This window comes from Bos indicus, chromosome 3 (assembly GCF_029378745.1).
Source record: "Bos indicus isolate NIAB-ARS_2022 breed Sahiwal x Tharparkar chromosome 3, NIAB-ARS_B.indTharparkar_mat_pri_1.0, whole genome shotgun sequence".
NCBI lineage: Eukaryota > Metazoa > Chordata > Mammalia > Artiodactyla > Bovidae > Bos > Bos indicus.
In genome coordinates this window covers 108,331,651-108,352,820 of record NC_091762.1, presented here as the reverse complement: position 1 = coordinate 108,352,820, position 21,170 = coordinate 108,331,651, and the positions used below count along the sequence as shown (strand labels likewise).

At 43.8% G+C, this 21,170-nt stretch overlaps 1 protein-coding gene across 2 annotated transcripts in view; it reads right to left on the bottom strand.

The window, feature by feature from the left end:
• The window catches only part of MTF1 (metal regulatory transcription factor 1), a 40,499-nt gene that overhangs the window by 3,783 nt on the left and 15,546 nt on the right, over window positions 1–21,170 (bottom strand). For both annotated transcript variants that reach the window (XM_019957800.2, XM_019957801.2), the window contains exons 3-9: window positions 19,009–19,247; window positions 18,042–18,173; window positions 15,385–15,458; window positions 14,792–14,928; window positions 11,701–11,778; window positions 3,976–4,072; window positions 2,652–3,247 (exon numbers count right to left, since the gene is read on the bottom strand). In XM_019957800.2, the coding sequence (XP_019813359.2) occupies window positions 2,652–3,247; window positions 3,976–4,072; window positions 11,701–11,778; window positions 14,792–14,928; window positions 15,385–15,458; window positions 18,042–18,173; window positions 19,009–19,247 (1,353 nt within the window). The remainder of the gene's footprint in view (window positions 1–2,651; window positions 3,248–3,975; window positions 4,073–11,700; window positions 11,779–14,791; window positions 14,929–15,384; window positions 15,459–18,041; window positions 18,174–19,008; window positions 19,248–21,170) is intronic.

Here is a 21,170-nt window from a genome sequence, read left to right as displayed (position 1 = left end):
ACAATTATGGAGGAATGAGACTCACATACAAATACATGAAAGTGAACATGTGCTTAGTCACTTCAGTCATGTCCCACTCTTTGAGACCCTATGGACTGTAGCCTCTGTCCATGGGGATTCTCCAGGCAAGAATACTGGAGTGGGTTGCCATGCCTTCCTGCAGGGGATCTTCCCAACCTAGGGATCAAATCCAGGTCTCCCACATTGCAGGCGGATTCTTTACTGTCTGAGCCACCAGGGAAGCCCACATGAAAATGAACTGGGTGGAAAAATAATAAGCTGTTCCATGCAATTCCCCAGGGCAGCACAGATCCAGAAAAAGGAGATAAAGAAACCATGGATGCACGTGGTTGCCAGAGGGGAGGAGAGAAACAGGCGAGGGGGAGTAAAAACTGCAAAAGGCCAGTTGCAAAACACACACGTCATGGGTATGAAAGGTACAGTGTGGGGAATATAGGCAGTAAGTATGTAAACCTTTGGATGGCGACATGTGTGGTGGTGTCACATGTGGTGACTAGACTTATCACGGTGATCACTTTGAAATGTACAGAAATATCACTGCGTTGTCTAACAGGAACAGAGGCAGGTCCATTGTACTTCAAAACAAACAGACTCACTGAAAGATCAGTTTTGTGCTTACAGGAGGCAGGGGCCGGGTGAGGAGATGGGGAGTTGGATGAAAGCAGTGAAGAGCCAGACCTCCAGTTAAGAGATCACGTACGAGGGGCACAAGGCACAATGTGATGGACACGATTAACACTGCTGTATGTGATATACGAAAGCTCCTTAAGCAGTGAACCCTGAAGTTCTCACACTCAGACATTTTTTCCTGTATCTTTAACTTTGTATCTATCATGTGATAATGGATGCTCACTAAACGTGTGTCAGATTATTATGCTGTACGCCTCAAACTTATACTCTGCTATCTATCAATTGTATCTCAATAAAACTGGAAGAAAATAGAAAAAAAAAATGCCATGATCATAAATGAGATAGTAGGATCATTTTCTGTATACAGCCATCTGCAAATAAAGAACAGTACAAATAATGGGAAAAAAAATTTTTTTTTGGCCGTGTCGTGTAGCATGCGGGATCTTAGTTCCCCAACCAGGGGCTGCCCTCTGCAGTGAAAGTGCGGAGCCTTCACCACTGGACTGCCTGAGAAGTCCCTGAAAATAATTTTAAATAATGAAAACAATAGTAACAACCAAAAAACCCAACCACCTGGAGGCAGGTTGGATCACAATGCTGAAGAGGCTGTTCTAAGGACTCTGGCCATCTGAAACTGGAACCAGGGTGCCTCCAGAGGTGGTGGCGCCCATCCCATTTATGGAACTTGAGTGCTCTTGCCATTTAGCTCCAACCTGCCTTTCCGGTTCGTTTGGCAGCATCATACATCCACCCAGACCTACTCCTGCTCAGTGCAGCCTTTCCTCCACTTAATTCCTGCTCACACCTCAAGAAGGCTCACCTGGCGCGTATGGCCACCCAGCAAGCCCTTAGTCTCTGAACCCCTCATCTGGCAGCACAAGGCAGCAATCAGGAGCATGGATTCTGGGACTGGTCTGCCTAGGCTTTGCCATTTATAAGCTGTGTGACCTTGGACTAGTCACTTAACTTCTCTGGGTCTCAGCTCTCCATTGATAAAATCATATCTACTTCCTAGGATTGCTGTGATTAAAATACTTAACATGGGGGGGTGACATCTATATGTTTGTAGAGATACAAACATATACAGATGTTAATAATCATTTATCAATATTAATTTACTTACAATAACAGTACCACATTGATACAAGCTGTTAAAAATGAGGGAAACTAGGCTGGGGGTGGGCAGGGAGCAGGAAGTGTATGGAAGTTCTTACTATTTGTTTGATAAAACCTAAAAAATATATATAATCTAAAAATAAGGTCCCTAAGGTAATGATTGGCACGTTAGATCCTCAATTTCAATAGGTGCTTAGTTAGCACAGGAAGCCCAGACATACAGTATGGGCTCCAAAGGTCACAGCCATTGTTATTTTTTATTACCATTATTTTTATTATTTGACACTTTATCTACTGGTAGCATTTACTTTCTTTTAGGCATTTTAGCCTCTTTAACTAGAATATAAGTTTTTATCAAAAAGAAATCATGTTTTTTTTTCATTTTTCCAGATTTCCAAGAGTATCCTGTGTGGTATCTGGTATACAGCAGGCCCTCAAAATATACTCAGCTGAACAACCACATCACGTCCTTAGCCATTGAGACCACACACTTGGGTAGAAAATGGCTCTACGATGGATTCTGGGAGCACGGATTACTTCTGACTTGGCCACTGTGGTCTGTTTCCATCTGATGAGGTCCCATCAGTCCCTCAGCCTAGGCTGGACTCTGCCTTGGAGAACGTTCTCGGGCTCTCCTGTCAGAGCTGACAGAATCAGACCACAGCTGAAATACCTAGGTAAATCTGAAAATTGTTTCTCTGGCCCTCTATTATAGGTATTGACCACAACATCCCGGGATTTACGCTGCTTGATCATGGGGCTGGTAGAATGATGTGTTTCGGGGTAGAAATGACAGCCGTTTTCCTTTTTTGACGTAAAGGCCTCTGAACACGTCACCCACCCATACACTTCGCCCACTGGGTCCCTTTCCACCTCATACTTACAATTTGCTCTTGAGCCTGCGGTGTGCTGGTGGCACCATTCAGTAGCCACTGTAAGTTCTGCTCTCCCATGACCAGGCTGGGCTGCAGGATAGCCGCGCTGGGAGTCGGGGTGATGGTTATAGTGGGATTACTGGTTAGGACAGAGTTGGCATCCAGGGGCAGAGTCTGGACCATGGCTGGCAGGGGCTCAGTAGTACTTTGTGGTTGGGGTGGTGCTGCCATGGCTGATGCCACTGCCGCTGCTGACGCCAAGGCCCCAGCAACAACAGAGAGTCCTGGTACGATGGGCTGCGGTGCCTGGAGGTGCGGAAGAAACTCTTGATGATTAGCAGCAAACTGCGTGCTGTGGGCAACAGGCACTTCTGGAGGTTGTAAGAGAGCAGGGGGGTTGCCAAATGCAGCTTGCTGGGAACCAGTTCCTAGGGAGGGAGCAGGCAGAGGAGCAGATGGTGCTGAGGCTGGTAGTAGAGGCTGGGGTGGCTCGGAGATGCCAGGCTGCAGTATAAGTGGAAGAGATAAAGATGCTGAATGTCTTGTGGATGGCGGAACATCACTGACTGACTCCGCATCACCATTAAAACTTTCAATCAAGGCAGCTGGCAAGAAAAAGAAATAGAAATATAGATACACATTCCAACCCTTACATAAGCCACAAAAACACAGTCTCTACGGGCCACACCAAAGACAGCTGAAGTCTGTTAGAGCTGATTCCTTCACTGCCGACAGGCTGGCTCTCTGCTTTTCATCTAATGACCCCTCTGGTCAAAGTACCAGGCTTTACCTTCAACCTCGCTTTCTAAACATATAGACCTAGTATGGACCTAACCATAAAAAAAAATGTGTCCTGTGGCTTTTGTGGAAAAGAGATTAGACCTTCTTTTCTTGGCATATGACCACTGAACACACTTTCTAACTACTGTGAAGCTTCAGGGACATATTTTCATTTAAACACAATCTGATCTACATATCTGAAGTTTGGTTTGTGGATTCTACCCACTCATGAATGGGGTGTCACATCAGAAGAAAGTGCTCACGACTCCTCTCACTTTTTGAAGTCAACGAAAACTTTTGGAAAAGGGGACGTTCTTCATTTGAGGGTCCAGGAAAAGTAGATCCTCAAGTAAACCCTTGATGAGGGAAGCAGGGGAAAGAAAAAAATGGAATTGAGCTAAAAAGCCCATCCTTCTCTGATCCCTCAATGTAAGTACACTTCATTCAAAGGACCTGAAATATATCACTGTGCTTGACATCTACCGTGTCAACAAGTGTGAATTCTCCTTCCCAGTGCAGAGATCTGAGGGGGAAGAGAGTCTGTGCAACAAACCTGTCTGTTGAGGATCTTCCTGAATTGCCGGGTCATCTGACTTCTGGAACATTGGTCCAAAAATGATTGCTGGTGAGAGAGTGCTGAGATTCTGGCCCTGTGTCAGAGACAGACAAACGTATGAGGCGCACATCCAGAAGCAGGTCTGCAGCACGAGGCAGCACGGAGCAGCAGGACGAGAATGATCTTTGGCTATGCTTCTGTTTCTAACTTCTCTTTTCCTAAGGTGACATTTATTCCCCTAAGCCTCAGACACTGAAGATCTGGGTCTTCAAACACTCTGAAGCAGGAGTTGACAAACTGACTTGCTGGCTGAATGCTTGTTTCTGCAGATAAAGCTATACTGGAATAGGTACTCTGGCTCACTTTTGAATTCTCTCTATAGCTTCTGCACTGCAATGGCAGAGCTGAGGAGTTATGCCGAGAATGTATGGCCACAAAGCTGAAATCATCTATCTGGCCCTTTACAAAAAAAAAGTTTGCTGATCCCTGCTCTGAAAGATAAAATCCTACATGAAAGTGGGGTTGTATAATATCTACTACTCGGAACTTGCTTTTCTCATGTAATAATAATAATGTATTGTGAATATCTTTCAAGGTTATTATATAACATCTATAATATTCTAATATGTACCCATGGTGCTGAATCAAACAATACAAAGAAACCTAATAACAGACAATTATAACGGCCTTATCCTCACCACTGGCATTCCAGTTTCGTTCTAACTTACAGTTAAGAAAAGGTCAGAGGCATTTTGAAAAGCTATGAAAAACCAAAACACCTAGATTCCTGAGGGCTTGACTCCTGCCAGGCACCAAATGAAATGACCACCTCTAGGCTTCCCTTTAGTTTATTTAAGGGAAGGGGAAAACAGTAATTCTTTCGGTCCACCTCCACTCCGCGTTCTGGAGAGCAAGAGTGACAAAAGCAAGATTCCAAGAAGTTCAGTGACGCTGATGACCAGTGTGATATAGGGTTGGCCAAAATGTTTGTTCGTATTCTTTGTAACACGAAGGCAGAAACCTATGTAAGGCTTCCAGCCTCTAGTCCAGAGGGAGTGAGGAATCACAGGCCAAGAAAACGCCTTGAAACCTTTCATCATGACACAAAGTAGGAAATTATATAATTTATAATAATTTATGAAAGTGAAAGTCACTCAGTCGTGTCTGACTCTTTGCTACCCCATGGACTGTAGCCTGCCAGGCTCCTCTGTCCATGGAATTCTCCAGGCCAGAATACTGGAGTGGGTTGCCATTCCCTTCTCCAGGGGGTCTTCCCAAACCAGGGATCGAACCCAGGTCTCAAGCATTGCAGGAGGATTCTTTACCATCTGAGCTACCAGGGAAGCCCAAGAATACTAAAGTGGGGATATATAATAATTTATATTATATATAATTTATAAAATATATTACATACATATGAATGTATAACTGAAACAAAAGTCTATGAAACAGAGCCTGTCCTTATGATCTGCAATGTCTTCTCTATTTTCTATTTTATTGCTGTTCTCAAAATGTTGATTATAACCCACTATTTCATAACCCAATATAGATGCACCATCCAGTTTGAAACACAGTGAGCTAACAACTTGCCACTAAGCCGCAAGCTTTGCAACTTCTTCATGGTTGTTATTTTTTTTGTTGTTCTACTTGTTTATGAATCATTACAGGAATAACACTGTTTAAAAGGAATGAGTCTGTGACTTCAGAAGATGATGTACAAGAATTTTCACAGCAGTACTACTGTAACAGCTCCAAACTAGAAACTTTCCAAATGCCCAAGGGCAGGAGACAGAACATACTCATATTCATTTAGTATAATAACTGTTCAGGCGCTTTGCTGGAGCAGCCGTGAAGAGATACCCCACATCCAAGGTAAGAGAAACCCAAGTAAGATGGTAGGTGCTGAGAGAGGGCATCAGAGGGCAGACAGACTGAAACCACAATCACAGACAACTAGCCAATCTGATCACACGAACCACAGCCTTGTCTAACTCAGTGAAACTAAGCCATGCCATGTGGGGCCACCCAAGACAGACGGGTCATGGTGGAGAGGTCTGACAGAATGTGGTCCACTGGAAAAGGGAATGGCAAACCACTTTAGTAGTCTTGCCTTGAGAACCCCATGAACAGTATGAAAAGGCAAAAAGATAGGACACTGAAAGATGAACTCCCCAGGTCGGTAGGTGCCCAATATGCTATTGGAGATCAGTGGAGAAATAACTCCAGAAAGAATAAAGGGATGGAGCCAAAGCAAAACAACACCCAGTTGTGGATGGGCCTGGTGATGAAAGCAAGGTTTGATGCTGTAAAAAGCAAAATTGCATAGGAACCTGGAATGCTAGGTCCATGAATCAAGGCAAATTGGAAGTGGTCAAACAGGAGATGACAAGAGTGAACATCGACATTCTAGGAATCAGCGAACTAAGATGGACTGGAATGGGTGAATTTAACTCAGATGACCATTATATCTACTACTGCGGGCAGGAATCCCTTAGCAGAAATGGAGTAGCCATCATAGTCAACAAGAGTCCAAAATGCAGTACTTGGATACTATCTCAAAAAGGACAGGATGATCTCTGTTCGTTCCCAAGGCAAAGCATTCAATACCATGGTAATCCAAGTCTGTGCCCCAACCAGTAATGCTGAAGAAGCTGAAGTTTAACACTTCTATGAAGACCTACAAGACCTTCTGGAACTAACACCCCAAAAAGATGTCTTATGGGGGACTGGAATGCAAAAGTAGGAAGTCAAGAAACACCTGGAGTAACAGGCAAATTTGACCTGGGAGTACAGAAAGAAGCAAGGCAGAGTTCTGCCAAGAGAATGCACTGGTCATAGCAAACACCCGAACAGCAAGGAGAGATAAGAAAGCCTTCCTCAGCGATCAGTGCAAAGAAATAGAGGAAAACAATAGAATGGGAAAGACTAGAGATCTCTTCAAGAAAATTAGAGATATCAAGGGAACATTTCAGGCAAAGATGGGCTCGATAAAGGACAGAAATGTTATGGACCTAACAGAAGCAGAAGATATTAAGAAGAGGTGGCAAGAATACACAGAAGAACTGTACAAAAAAGATCTTCACGACCCATATAATCACAGTGGTGTGATCACTCACCTAGAGCCAGACATTCTGGAGTGTGAAGTCAAATGGGCCTTAGGAAGCATCACTACGAACAAAGCTAGTGGAGGTGATGGAATTCCAGTTTAGCTATTTCAAATCCTGAAAGATGATGCTGTGAAAGTGCTGCACTCAATATGCCAGCAAATTTGGAAAACTCAGCAGTGTCCACAGGACTGGAAAAGGTCAGTTTTCATTCCAATCCCAAAGAAAGGCAATGCCAAAGAATGCTCAAACTACCGCACAATTGCACTCATCTCACATGCTAGTAAAGTAATGCTCAAAATTCTCCAAGCCAGGCTTCAGCAATACGTGAACCATGAACTTCCAGATATTCAAGCTGGTTTTAGAAAAGGCAGAGGAACCAGAGATCAAATTGCCAACATCTGCTGGATCATCAAAAAAGCAAGACAGTTACAGAAAAACCTCTCTCTCTCCTTTATTGACTATGCCAAAGCCTTTGACCGTGTGGATCACAATAAACTGTGGAAAATTCCTCAAGAGATGGGAATCCCAGACCACCTGACCTGCCTCTTGAGAAACCTGTATGCAGGTCAGGAAGCAACAGTTAGAACTGGACATGGAACCACAGACTGGTTCCAAGTAGGAAAAGGAGTACATTAAGGCGGTATATTGTCACCCTGCTTATTTAACTTATATGCAGAGTACATCATGAGAAATGCTGGGCTGGAGGAAGCACAAGCTGGAATCAAGATTGCCAGGAGAAATATCAATAGCCTCAGATATGCAGATGACACAACTCTTATGGCAGAAAGTAAAGAAGAACTAAAGAGACTCTTGATGAAAGTGAAAGAGGAGAGTGAAAAAGTTGGCTTAAAGCTCAACATTCAGAAAACTAAGATCATGGCATCCAGTCCCATTACTTCATGGCAGATAGATGGGGAAACAGTGGAAATAGTGGCTCTAAAATTTATTTTGGGCTCCAAAATCACTGCAGATGGTGATTGCAGCCATGAAATTAAAAGACACTTACTCCTTAGAAGCAAAGTTTTGACCAACCTAGCATATTAAAAAGCAGAGACATTACTTTGTCAACAAAGGTCCGTCTAGTCAAGGCTATGGTTTTTCCAATGGTCATGTATGGATGTGAGAGTTGGACTGTGAAGAAAGCTGAGTGCCGAAGAATTGATGCTTTTGAACGGTGGTGTTGGAGAAGACTCAAGAGTCCCTTGGACTGCAAGGAGGTCCAACCAGTCCATACTAAAGGAGATCAGTCCTGGGTGTTCACTGGAAGGACTGATGCTGAGGCTGAAACTCCAATACTTTGGCCACCTGATGAGAAGAGCTGACTCATTGGAAAAGACCCTGATGCTGGGAAAGATTGAGGGCAGGAGGAGAAGGGGACGACAGAGGATGAGATGGTTGGATGGCATCACCGACACAATGGACATGGGTTTGGGTGAACTCCAGGAGTTGGTGATGGACAGGGAGGCCTGGCGTGCTGTGGTTCATGGGGTCGCAAAAAGTCGGACATGACTGAGCGACTGAACTGAAACTGAGTAACTCTTCAACAATGAGAACAAATAATCTATATATTATTTTATGCAATAACATGGGTTAATTCCTCAAACAAAATGTTGCAAGAACGAAGCCAGGACTAACGAGTATAGGCCACATTCAAATTATAGAAAACATAAAAACAGGCAAAATTCATCTTAGGTTGTGAGATGCCAGGATAGTGGTTATCCTTAGGAAGAGGTAACGGCTGTTAAGGGACCTGATGGGGGTTTCTAGGGTGTTGGGAATGTTGTACTTGTTGATTTGCATGCTGGTTATGACACAGGAAGGGGCAGGGCACAACCTTTAAAAGAATGGCATGGCCTATTGTTGTTTAGTCGCTCAGTTGTGTCCAACTCTTTTGCGATCCCGTGGAACTGTAGCCCACCAGGCTCCTCTGTCCATGGGATTTCCCAGGCAAGAATACTGGAGTGGGTTGTCATTTCCTTCTCCAGAGGATCTTCCTGACCCAGGGATGGAACCTGTGTCTCCTGCATTCCCAGGCAGATTCTTCCCTGCTGAGCCACCAGGGAAGCCCAGTGGCATGGCCTGAGGACACAGCATAAAGTGTTTACAAATAACTAGGTCCAAAATGGCCATGAGTTGTCTTCCATAAAGGTCAAACAGTGGGCAGTGGCCCAATTCCTGGAAATCCCCACCCTTTCCCCAAGATAGCTGGAATACTCCTCCTACTCATTAGCCTATGTAATTACCCACCCCTATAAATTCGGACAGCCCGATACCCTGCTGCCTCTTGGGCCTTTCTAGCCTTCCGAGATGGTTCACACTCTTGAGTACTCCCTGAAGAGTTTGCTCCCTGAAGAGCCCTTCTTTCACTCTACTATGGCTCGCTCTTGAATTCCTTCCTGCACAAAGCCAAGGACCTACACTTGGTGGCCGTCCAGGGGACTCAGATGTGACCATCCTCTTGTCCCCACACTTTCCCTCCTGTGACAGTTACAGGAATATGATGAACTGTGATGACTCATCAAGCTGTACATTTATGACAGGTGTACTTTTCTGTATGTATATTATATCTCCATAAACAGGTTGGTTTTTTTTTTAATTAAAAAAGGTAAGTGCCAAAGGGACTGACTCAGCCACTGCCAGGCTTCAGGGCAATAACCCTGGGGGCAGAGCGAGCTGGAACCACCCCCTCAAGTTAGGAGCGAAGAACAGGTTGAGCCTCTGTGGCCTGGAGCAAGAGACATGAGAACACTGAGCTGTTTGGGGACAGGATGGATCCTGAGGCTCAGGGGCCAACAGGCCCAGTGGGCCGTTCCTCAGAGCTTCAGCCCAAATTCATACCCAGGACACACAGAAACATGTAGGCTGCCCAGGAACCTGGAAAATGATGATCTCATAAAAATATATCATTTAATTTTAACTCATTATCATTTCTTTTAAAGCAGGTAAGGCAAAATCCATCCTATTCAAGGAACTTTGGTCTTAGTCTGAAAGACTAAGCGCTGGAAGACAAGGACACAACATATAATTTGATCCCAGGGGAGAAAAACAGGGCTCTCTCTTGCTGTTGTAAATTATGGATAGAAAATGCTTTCCTTTTTCACAAGTTCTCAATGTCCCCTCATGTGGTTCCTCACTGGTGACCTCAGGGCTCCAGAAAGCTCCTCAGTCATGTGTCAAGTCCCAGTCAGGGAGTGGATACCTCAACCATTTCCCATGATCTCTGATATTAAGGAGACATTATGCCCAGAAATCTTAGCCCGTGTGGTTTAGAGGGCAATCTTGGCCCAGTACTCTTAGAGCATCAGCTCTGAAATGTGAATATGCCAAACAATCATACAAAGTGCTTTTTTTCGGCGGGGGGGGGGGCTTCAGATTGGTTAATTTCTATTCATCTCTCTTCAGTTCAACTGATTCTTTCTTCTGTTATTTCCAGTCTGCTGTTGAACCCATTTGGTGAATTTTTAAATTTTGATATATTTTCAATTCCAGAATTCCCATTTGGCACATTTTTTTATAGTTTCTATCTCTCTGCTAAGAGTTCCTATTTATTAAATCATTCCAAGCAATCCTTAATATGCTTGAGCATTTTAAGAGCTACTTATAAATGCCTGTCCACTAGTTCTATCATCTGGCTCATCTTGGGGTCAGTCTCCATAGTCCATAAATGAACTTTTCTCTTGAGTAGAGGTAATGTTCTCCTATGTCTTATGTTTACTAATTTTGGATAACCCTAGACATTGCAAATGATATGCTGCAGAGACTCAGGATTCTGTTACACTTCTTGGAAGAGTATTTGGTTGTTTGCTATAACATTCCAGTGACTTGGCTATGCTCTAACTCCAAGCTCTGTCTTCCCTGCAGTGGATGGCAGCTGTCATCTTCATCCAGCTCTCTAGCCTCAGCTGGACTGCTTGGGGTCTGCCCCACACACCCACAGTTCAGGGGTCACCTAGAGGTTTGGACACAGCTCCAAACAGAACTTGGGACTCGACCTGTGTGTTTTCTCCTTTCCAGGTCATCCCCCTCGACTCTCCAGGTGCTGCAGTAGCCCTGAACTCTGTCCTCCTGGTAGTCACTCCAGTAAGAGCGAGTGTTTACTGAGCCTGAGCCATCTTGTTTGGTATCAACTGGGCTTGGTCTGAGACGGATAAGCCGTAAAGCCTGAAGACCCATCCAGTGCCACTGCTATCTTCCAAGTGGCCCCTTTGTTCAAATGTTGCCTCTGCCTGTTTGGGTTGCTCTCTGGTGCCTTCACGTAGTTGTTTTCATATTTTGCCCAGCATATACAGTTGTTTTCTGTGGGAGGGCTGGTCTGATATGCCCGACTGGAGTAGGCACTCAATAAATATTTGCTAAATAAATAAAGAAGTTATTTTCTGGTGCAGGAGGTTATCAAGCGAGTGATCTGGGCCAAAAGGCACTATGCGTTGGAGAGAACAACCTCTCCAATGAGAGCTCTTATCAGGAAACAAAATCAAAACACCCTAAGTGGCTAGTAATTGAACACAACTCAATCTGAAAGACTTCCAAGACTGGCCTCACTCAATTTTCCCACCAAAGGGAGGCTCAATTCTTGCATTTATTTTAATAACATCCATATCACAGGTACACTTACTGTATTGGAATTTTCTTGAAATTCAGAATCTGTGGACAGAAGGCTTAAATTCCTCAGACAAAGTGAGTGATTTGTATCCTGTGAAAGAAAAAAAATTTTAATTGACAAACAATTGGGATTTACCGTATTCTATTATGTAATAAAACACTTGATTACAGCGTCCCTAAGATTCCAAATGTCTAGAGAATAAAAAAACATTCAAAACAAAGGCTACCTGGATTATTTCAATTTTTAAAATCCTGATATTCTTAAGAGGAAATTGTTTATGTTCTTAAACATGGTTAGTAGAGTTTAAGAATTATCTCACGACTCAGGCTCCAGAGTAACAAAAGCTATAATAACAGGAAATCAATAATATTTGTGAAATTGGTCTATCACTGACAAAGCAATTTTACGTGACTTCATTTACTATTAATATAATCCTCTGTAGTATTATTTCACATTCCCATTTAAGTATGAGAAAATTAATGCTAAGATTAGCAGTAAACGGTCCAAAAATCACTAATTCACATAACACGGACCCGGTGCTTCTGACTGAAAGTCCATCTTCCATTACTTCACAGTGTCCCCAGCATGGGCAGCTCAGGACTGTCACTGAAGAATGGTGCTGAGCGGTTGCTGTTCCTATACACGTGTCTGGGCCGACTCAGAATCCTGGGTTCCTAGAATGCCAGCTGTGGTTCAAATACTTTATGTGGTCGCCTTACTTTACCTCATGTATCGTATGTTCTGATTCGTGCATGTTTTTAACAAATACTCACTGAGCATCTAATACATATTAAGCCCTGTTCCAGGCCCAGGGATACAATAATAAAGTCCCTGATACCAGAGAAAGGGCGCCAGACATAAAACCAAATAAATATACAGTATATAAGAGAGTGAGGGGAGTGGAGAAGGCCAGGGGAGGAGATGCTCTTTTATCAGATTAGGAAGGGACTCAGATAAGGTGGCCTTAGAGCAGATCCTGAAGAAGGCATGGGCCATGCACACAGGTGGGGAAAGTGACTCACGCAGAGGGCACAGCACATACAAAGGCCTGGAGGCAAGGCGGGTTTCCCCAGTTTAAGGAACCACAAGGCAGATGGTGCGGCTCAAGTGAAATGAAGTGAAGTAAATGAAGAGAGAAGTGACCAGGCCACAGTGTCTAGGACTTTCTGGACCACTGTAAAGATTCTAGTTTTTACCTTAAGTGACATAAGAAGCTACTGAAGGGTTATAAGCAGAGAACAGACATGATTTGCCTCATTGTTTAGGAAGATCAGGGTGGAGTATCAGTGGGGAGAAGGGAGGGGAAAGGTGCTAAGAAAACCACTTAGCAGGTCATTGCAAGAATCCAGGCCAAACAATGACAAGGGCTTCGATGAAGTAATCAGATCAGATTCTAGAAAGATGGAACTGATAGATGCTGGTGGGTGTGTGGAATGAGGGAAAAAAAAGAAGAGTCAAGAATGACTCCAGTATTTTTGGCCTGCGCCACTAGAAAAACAGAGGTGCCATTTACTAAGATGTGGAAGACTGCAGGAGGAACAGGTTGGACGCGTCAGGTCTGGGAAATGTAGGTGACAGCTGGGTGGAGACATCAAGTAGGAGGTTGAATACGTGTCTGAAGTTCAGGAAGAAATCTGGGCTAGAGATATAAATTTAGGACTCAAAGGCAATCCTGATAGCTTTGAAAGCCTAAGACTACAGCAGATTCACTCCACTGGGGAGCTACCAGTCAGCCAAGAGATGTGAAGTCTGGACCCTGTGCATTGGGGCCTCCAATGCGCAGAAGCTATTGGTGAGAAACTGCGATTGTTACAAAACTGAGAAAACGGATCGTGACTTCATAAATGCAGCTTTGTGGACAAAAACTCTCAAATCTTAGTGTTTTTATCTGGTTTTACAGACAGTGAGACTGAGGCACAAAGAAGCCATTTGCCTAAGGTCATGCGTCTAGTGGTGGAGCTTGGATGTGAATTCAGACTCTTCACAACCAATGCTGTTTTACCTCCTATGATTGGGGTGGGGTGGGGGGCAGTCAAGACCAGGCTCTGGAATCAGATGGTCTGCCTAAAGGGTGCTAATTACAAGCTTTGGATACTTAGGCAAGTTATTTAATTTCTCCTTACCTCGGGTTTCTCTATCAGTGGTATGGGAATAATAATACTGACCTCTTGTAAGCAGGATAATTCACTGAATAAAACTTAGCACGGTACTTGGCATACAGTAAACATTCAGTAAATATTAGTTATTATTACCAATAAAACACAGGAGGAAGAGTCCTTTTAAAGGGATCCTTTTCTGTTTAAAAATCAGAAACCAAAGAATCATGCTGTCTCTTCCCAAATCAAAACCATATTACATACTTTAAGAATCTTATTATTCTAAAGGGGGTCAGTGAGCTTCCACTTTATTTATAAAATAGTAAAATAATAACAGTTCTCACTTTTTGGGTGCAAAAGACATAAGGTAAGTGCCTAATACCATATCAGAAGTAGCAACAGTAAATTTATCCCAGGATCTCTCTGGAAAGAAGCCACAGAGGAGAGGGCTTGGTAAGGAAAACAGACAAAACCACCTAAACCTCTTCAGAGGCTTGTCTGTGGTTCAGTGCCTTAAAGGCAGTGGCTATCAAACCATCATGTCTGCAGACAATTCTAAAGGGCAGGGGACCACCGCCCCCGCCGCCCCCAGACTCCACCTGGTTCTCCAGTGATGGATTAATGGAAGGGTGAAGCAAATCATTAAATCGTGTCCCAAACTCAAGTTCAAATGTACCATTTTATACGACAAGAATGGGAAAATAACACCCTTTGAGAGCACCTGGCCAACCCTTTGGCAGCCATTCTGAGACCTCTGGTTCCAAGACACCTCTTCCACCAGACGTGACGGAGGGGAGGCGGAGCCGAATCAGGGGCTGACGCACAGGGAGCCTGGTGAAATTTCTGGCTTCTGCCACCCCCTCACAAAGACGTAGATCTTGACACTGATTCTTCTCTCTCGCTAACAGATTTAGCGAGAAGGCATTTTAACCTTTTATTTTGAGACACAAACAACTGTCGCTGTTCTATGGTGCCCAGATCAAAACGAGAGACAAAACACTCCACACCTCTGATCCATTGTGATTTAGAAGTGCACTGTATGAGTTTCCTTTGTTATCGTGACCTTTCATGTGACTTTTGAGACTGTATTGAGTGCTGAATGTTTTCTCACAGCCATTACTGGGGCAGAAAAAGGGTCTTTCACCTGCAAGAACGAAAAGAGGTGTTAATTTCACCATAAAATCATTTCACTGGATTGAGACATCTACTTTCCCCTAACATAGGGAAGTAAATATGCTCATGAGGGTTCAAGTAATACACTGGATCAATTACCCACAAGTTAATCATCCCAGTCCTAAAATTTAATGGAGAACAAAGCACTGAGAATGGCCTGCTCCTAGGAAGTTAAAAGAGAAGCTAGTTTCTTTTTCCCCCCTCAGATTCTTTACTGAGTATCTCTGAATTGGTTTTATTTCTTAAGGTTAAGCTCCTGAGTCCAGTCTTTAGATCCTTTTTAACATCTGAGAGGAACTCAAACATTATAGGTGAAGGCCAACTGATTAGACTTGCTCTCTCCACAAAGCTGTACCAGTCTCGATGGAAACACACGTAATTTACTGGCTCAACGAAGGTTAAAAGATAAAAATTAGCCTAAACTCACCAGTATGTGTACGGACGTGAGTTTTAAGGTGGTGGCTTGCTGCAAATGCTTTTCCACAGCCATCATGATCACACCTAAGGAAGTTGTTTAAGCAGAAAGGATAGCAGTCATTAGCTAATCGACCTTCATCTTTAATATCTCTTGTAAATACAGACTTAAATTAAAACTGCTCAGAACACTATGATCAGATCGACAAAACAGGTTTTACAGGTAGGAATGATGACAGGTCCCTGGAAAAGTAAGGTGACAAATCTGGAATCAGAGGGAGAGGCTGGCCCAGGAAACGTGTTTCTTGTCCTACAGGTAAGGCACATGCTGAGAGCCCTAACAATAAAAGCCTTTTGATGAATGACACAATGGAATTCTATTGACAATGAGAATGCATATGGAAAATCTACTGTGGCAAATGAAACATAAGGAATATCAGTGATGGGTACAGAGGCTTTCACATAGGCACAGGGCCCGAAATACAAAGAGCAAAATCAGTTAGAATACACTGGCTACAATGTGATTATCGGTCATCTTCAGAGAACTTTTCTCTTTTACTTTCTTGATAACTAAAACTAGAGGTAATACTTCCCTCCTTAGGACTCCAAGGACATTTATCTACATGCTACTTTTATGGCACCTGTCATTCCCAATCTTATTTTATCTCTGTGTGCATACATTTGTTATCTCTTCTCCTAGATTGCAATTCCTTTGAGGGCAGGGTCCATGTAGTTCTTCACATCTGCTGTAGTTCTTGCACATAGCAGGCATTTGGTCACTATTTACATGAATGAATGCATACACTTATAAGCCAAAATATTTTATTTCTTTAAATAGAAAGCTTCTCTAAAGCATTTTACTTTTTAAGTACATAAAATCATTGCATCTAAAACCCCATCTAACATTCAAGAAAAATTAGCAGTTTTAATCATAACAAAAACACGTGTAATTGAAGAGAAATCAGAATCCCCTTGATAGCCCTATGGGGAAAAAAGCAACCCAAGCTTCATAGCAGCTGGGAAGTAACCAACTAGGATCCAAACATTCTTGCCTTTAGAGGGGCCATGACTCAGAAATGTATCTGTAATTCTTAAAAAACACACTTCCATTTAACTGGTGTTTAAGAGTTGACTGTCCCTGAAGAGGTTCCGATTTTTAGGTGTCCTAACAAGATGAGTGATTTGAGAATAGAAAGGCAGCATATTTAATGCCATGAATGTAACAGTAATCCCTCCTGCCTAAATTCAGAAACATGTTTATAGGCAGTTTTCAGTAATATATAGATATGTTATATTTAGGACAAATCCTTACAAACTGGTTACCTCATTAAAAACATCATATAATCACTCAAAGTTGTTTTTCAATCCCTGCTGAATGCCCAGAACCACACTATATGCTGTGAGCACAGGAGAAATTAGATGATACAACTCCTTCCTTCAAGCTTATATTTATACATGTATCAATTAAATATATGTGTGTTCACATATATATATATATATATAAACGGAAATCTATAGATAAAAATGGATGCTCCTAGCACTGTTTACAATAGCTAGGACATGGAAGCAACCTAGATGTCCATCAGCAGACAAATGGATAAGAAAGCTGTGGTACATATACACAATGGAATATTACTCAGCTATTAAAAAGAATGCATTTGAATCAGTTCTAATGAGGTGGATGAAACTGGAGCCTATTATACAGAGTGAAGTAAGTCAGAAAGAAAAACATCAATACAGTATATTAACGCATATATATGGAATTTAGAAAGATGGTAATGATGACCCTATGTGAGAGACAGCAAAAGAGACACAGATGTAAAGAACAGACTTTTGGACTCTGTGGGAGAAGGCAAGGGTGGGATGATTTGAGAGAATAGCATTGAAGCATGTATATTATCATATGTGAAACAGATCGCCAGTCCAGGTTCGATGCATGAGACAGGTGCTCAGGGCTGGTGCACTGGGATGACCCTGAGGGATGGGATGGGGAGGGAGGTGGGAGGGGGGTTCAGGACGGGGAACACACGTACACCCATGGCTGATTCATGTCAATGTATAGCAAACACCACTACAATATTGTAAAGTAATTAGCCTTCAATTAACATAAATTAATTACTTTTTAAAAAAAGATGCTCCTATAATGTTTGTATGTACACATGACATATTACAAAGCAATAACCAAACAAGTGATTAAAAAAAAAAAAAAAAACAATTCTTGCACCACTAGCTTAAGTGTCTTTGCCCCTCATCCCTTCCTTCCCTCCTCACCTCTTCTTAGGAAGGTATCCTTGCCCCTGTGCTCAGAATCTCATTCTCATACTGTCTGGTTACCTGTTCTTTTCCACCAGAGCAGACTAAGGTTCTCAGGAGGAGAGCCTACGTGTTAGCATTTCTCTAGTACTGATGAGGGAGTTTCAGTAAGCGCTTCGTAAAAGTAAAGGGAAAGAATAAGGCAGAGAAGCCACCATCCACAGAGCAGGTAGAGACGCTCGTGGACCCCATCACCCCTCCCTCAGTCTGCAGTAGTTTATAGCTATCCTGGGGAGAGCAAACACTGCCCAGAGAACTAGCAAAGGGAATTTCCTTCCCATTCTGAAAAATACTAGAGTACATCAAGACACCCCCCTGAAACCTGGTCAGTGATAAACAGAAAACAGCAAGACCCACCGAAATGGCTTTTCTCCTGTATGGGTTCGAATGTGCTTCCTCAGATCACTGAGTGTGGTGAAGTACTTGCTGCAGCCTTCAGATTCACAGTTAAACGTCTTCCCTGTGTGAAGCCTCTGATGTGCTTTCAGCCTGCAAGATACCCCAGAGAAATCCCCTTTGTCATAATGCACACCAGAGCTTTCCCACGTCAGCTTAATGTGCATCAAGGTCAAGCACATAAGAATTCTAGTCATAATACACTAATACCAACATTTTGTGCTCAGAGAGAAATTCAAACAATTATACAGCAGAGTGGTGTGAGTGTGACCCTGAAGCCAGGCTGCCTGGGACTCAAATTCTGGTCTCCTCTACCAGAAGGGGATCTTGACCCAGTTACAAAACCTCTCTGCTTCCGTTGCCTTTGCGGCACACAGGACACTGCCTACCACGCAGTGAGTGCTTTTTAGGTGCACGTGCTCAGCTGTGTCCAACTCTTTGTGATCGTATGGACTGGAGCCCGCCAGTGTTAGCTATTATATTTGCTATGTGATAGCCAATGCTGAAGACTAATATAAGTCTCCTGATATAAACGGTAGAAAAGAGAAAGGGCTAATGAGCCGACCACTCCCCACTTCTTGAGGGTAGAAAAAAGTTAAATCTTCAAGTTGAGGCTGGGAAGGAAATCAAAGAATCCTTAATACCAAGCTCCTGAGCCGACAGGAGATATTATTCCATACCAACTACTAAATCCTCAGGCCGGGACATCATTCCGGGAGATACAAATCCAGGCACAAAGCTTCTCTGACTGTAACCGATCCAGGATGTGTCCATGTTTAAGTAACAGCTCCTCTGAGGAACTGCCAGCAGCTGAGCGCGGCTGCCCTCTTTAAAGCCCTGCATGGGAACGTGTGCACGCAGGGGGAGCACCGCGGTCACGGCAGAGCCGGGCTCGGGGGCTGGCGGTGCTGGGCGTGGGGGTGCTGACCTGTACAGCGTGTTGAACGCCTTCTCACAGCCCTGCACGTCGCACTCAAATGGCTTCTCCTTCGTGTGCACCCGCACGTGGATCCTGAGGCTGTAGGAGGTGAGGAAGGCCTTGCCGCAGCCCTCCTGGTTACAGACGAAGGTGTACTCCCCTCGGTGGGTCTTCTGGTGGGTGCGCAGGTTGCCTGCTGTGCTGTAGGTGCGGGGACAGCCCTCAAAGGTGCACTGGTACCGCTTTACCTGGCAGACGGAGGACACCTCGTCAGTGGCACAACAGAGCTGCCCAGGGCCGAACTTCCCCGAGAGCTTGGCTCTCGGGAGAGGCAGGTGAGATACACAGGCTTCTGTCGTCGACACAGAAAGCACCCTCTAACACAAGTGGGGAAATCTTCCTGCTGAGCAAATTACACCGGGGCAACAAATGATGAGAGCAATGGGCAAGAGACAAGGCAGAGGCAGTTAAATACTCTAAACGAATATAAGACCGGTGTCCACTCAACACCCACCCGCTAAAGGTGGGCACATACTACTACACTCACCCACACTCACATATAATTTGACTTTAAGGTTTGACTCAACATCCTGTCCTCTGGGCCTGTAACCTGATGAGAACCAACCAATATAAAACTGAGTTTAAAACATTCTGAAATTTATATACTCAGTCATAGGTGTACTAGTTCAGTTATATACCAGCATAGTCTCTTCTATAACTTCAGATCTACAAAATGAAAAACGCGTATCACGAATCTCTGGGAATATCTGGCAGTATGGCGCTTCTCAAACTGCTCCTCTTGGTCCCCTTCCCGGAAAGCGTGCTCTCCACAGGAGCCTCCACTTCCCACAATGCCCATGGAACCACTCGGCAAGCTGCCTTCACCAGACGAAACCATGCTCTTGAGCTTGCTGGTGCTCAAGCTCTTTCCTCCGTCCCAATTTTCCTTTAGTATTGGAAAAAAATTTCTCATCGACGCCCACTCCTTCTGAAAACGTGTCCTACACCACAAAGCAATTCCATGGGGCTCTTTATCTTCTTCCCTGAGTCACTCACTCCTTTTCTTTAACTTCTACATATAGGTTCAGCCCAAAGCTTCTCTCTCATCTTTCAAACCTTCCCCATCTCTCTCCTGGGAAAGGGGAAGCAACACAGCCTTGGCTGAAGAAACATGAATACTGGCGCTTGGGTTCAGGACTTTGCGCAGGTCTTTCCATGTCTCTGAACTAAAGGTTCTTTATTTCTACACGGCAGAACTGAACGTCCTGCTGTCTCACGGTGCTTGTGAGCAGAACAAAGTGAGATAAAGCATCTGCGAAAAGACTGTCAATGTCCTGATGCTATTCATATCAAAGCGCTAGTTCTGCCTATTCTTCAGCTTTAGCAAACACCTTCCTCCTTCAGTCCTCATCGTTCTCCAAGCTTTAGTCTACTGCTCTCGCCACACTACTGGTATTCATTCAACAGTTAATGAACTCCTATATCCCAGGCAACAAGCTAGATACCACAGATAAAAAGGTGAACAAGACAAAAAGCTTTCCTTTTAAGGAGCATCATTTTAAGGAGGCCCATGTGCACAAATGATTATAGACTGTGCTGAGTTGGACGATGTACACACCCACGGTGCTTGGGAAGCGTAAAAAAGGGAAACCTAATCCTTCTCAGAAAGACTGGACTCAGTGAAGGCTTGGAAAGTGAGGCATTCTGTCTGAACTGAGGATGTGTTTTGGTTTGCCTGTTGGTCTATTTTTTAGGGATTAACTGAAAAAGTGTTCCTTAGACAAAGTGGACGAGATGGGCATTCCAGAATGAGGTAACACCTTGAGGACTACATGCAGAGATGAATGAGAACACTGGTCCAAGAGACCACAAACACACCTCGGTAGGTAAGAGACTGGAAAAAGAATCTAGAAAAATGAGTGAAGCCTCCTCAGGTAAGCTGTGAAGTAGAGGAACAGGACAACAGGGAGCCAAGATATCTTGGTTTTAACCAAGATAGCAACACAACCAGATGTGGGGTTTGCAAGAGATCATTCTGGAAGCCTACGGAAGATAAACTGGAAGGGTAAGCGAACAGAAGAAGGGGTAGCAGAGGTGAAGAGAGGGGGGACAACTGTCCAAGACAGAGGTGAGAAGAATCCAAACTAGGGAAGTGACGGGACTTCCCTGGC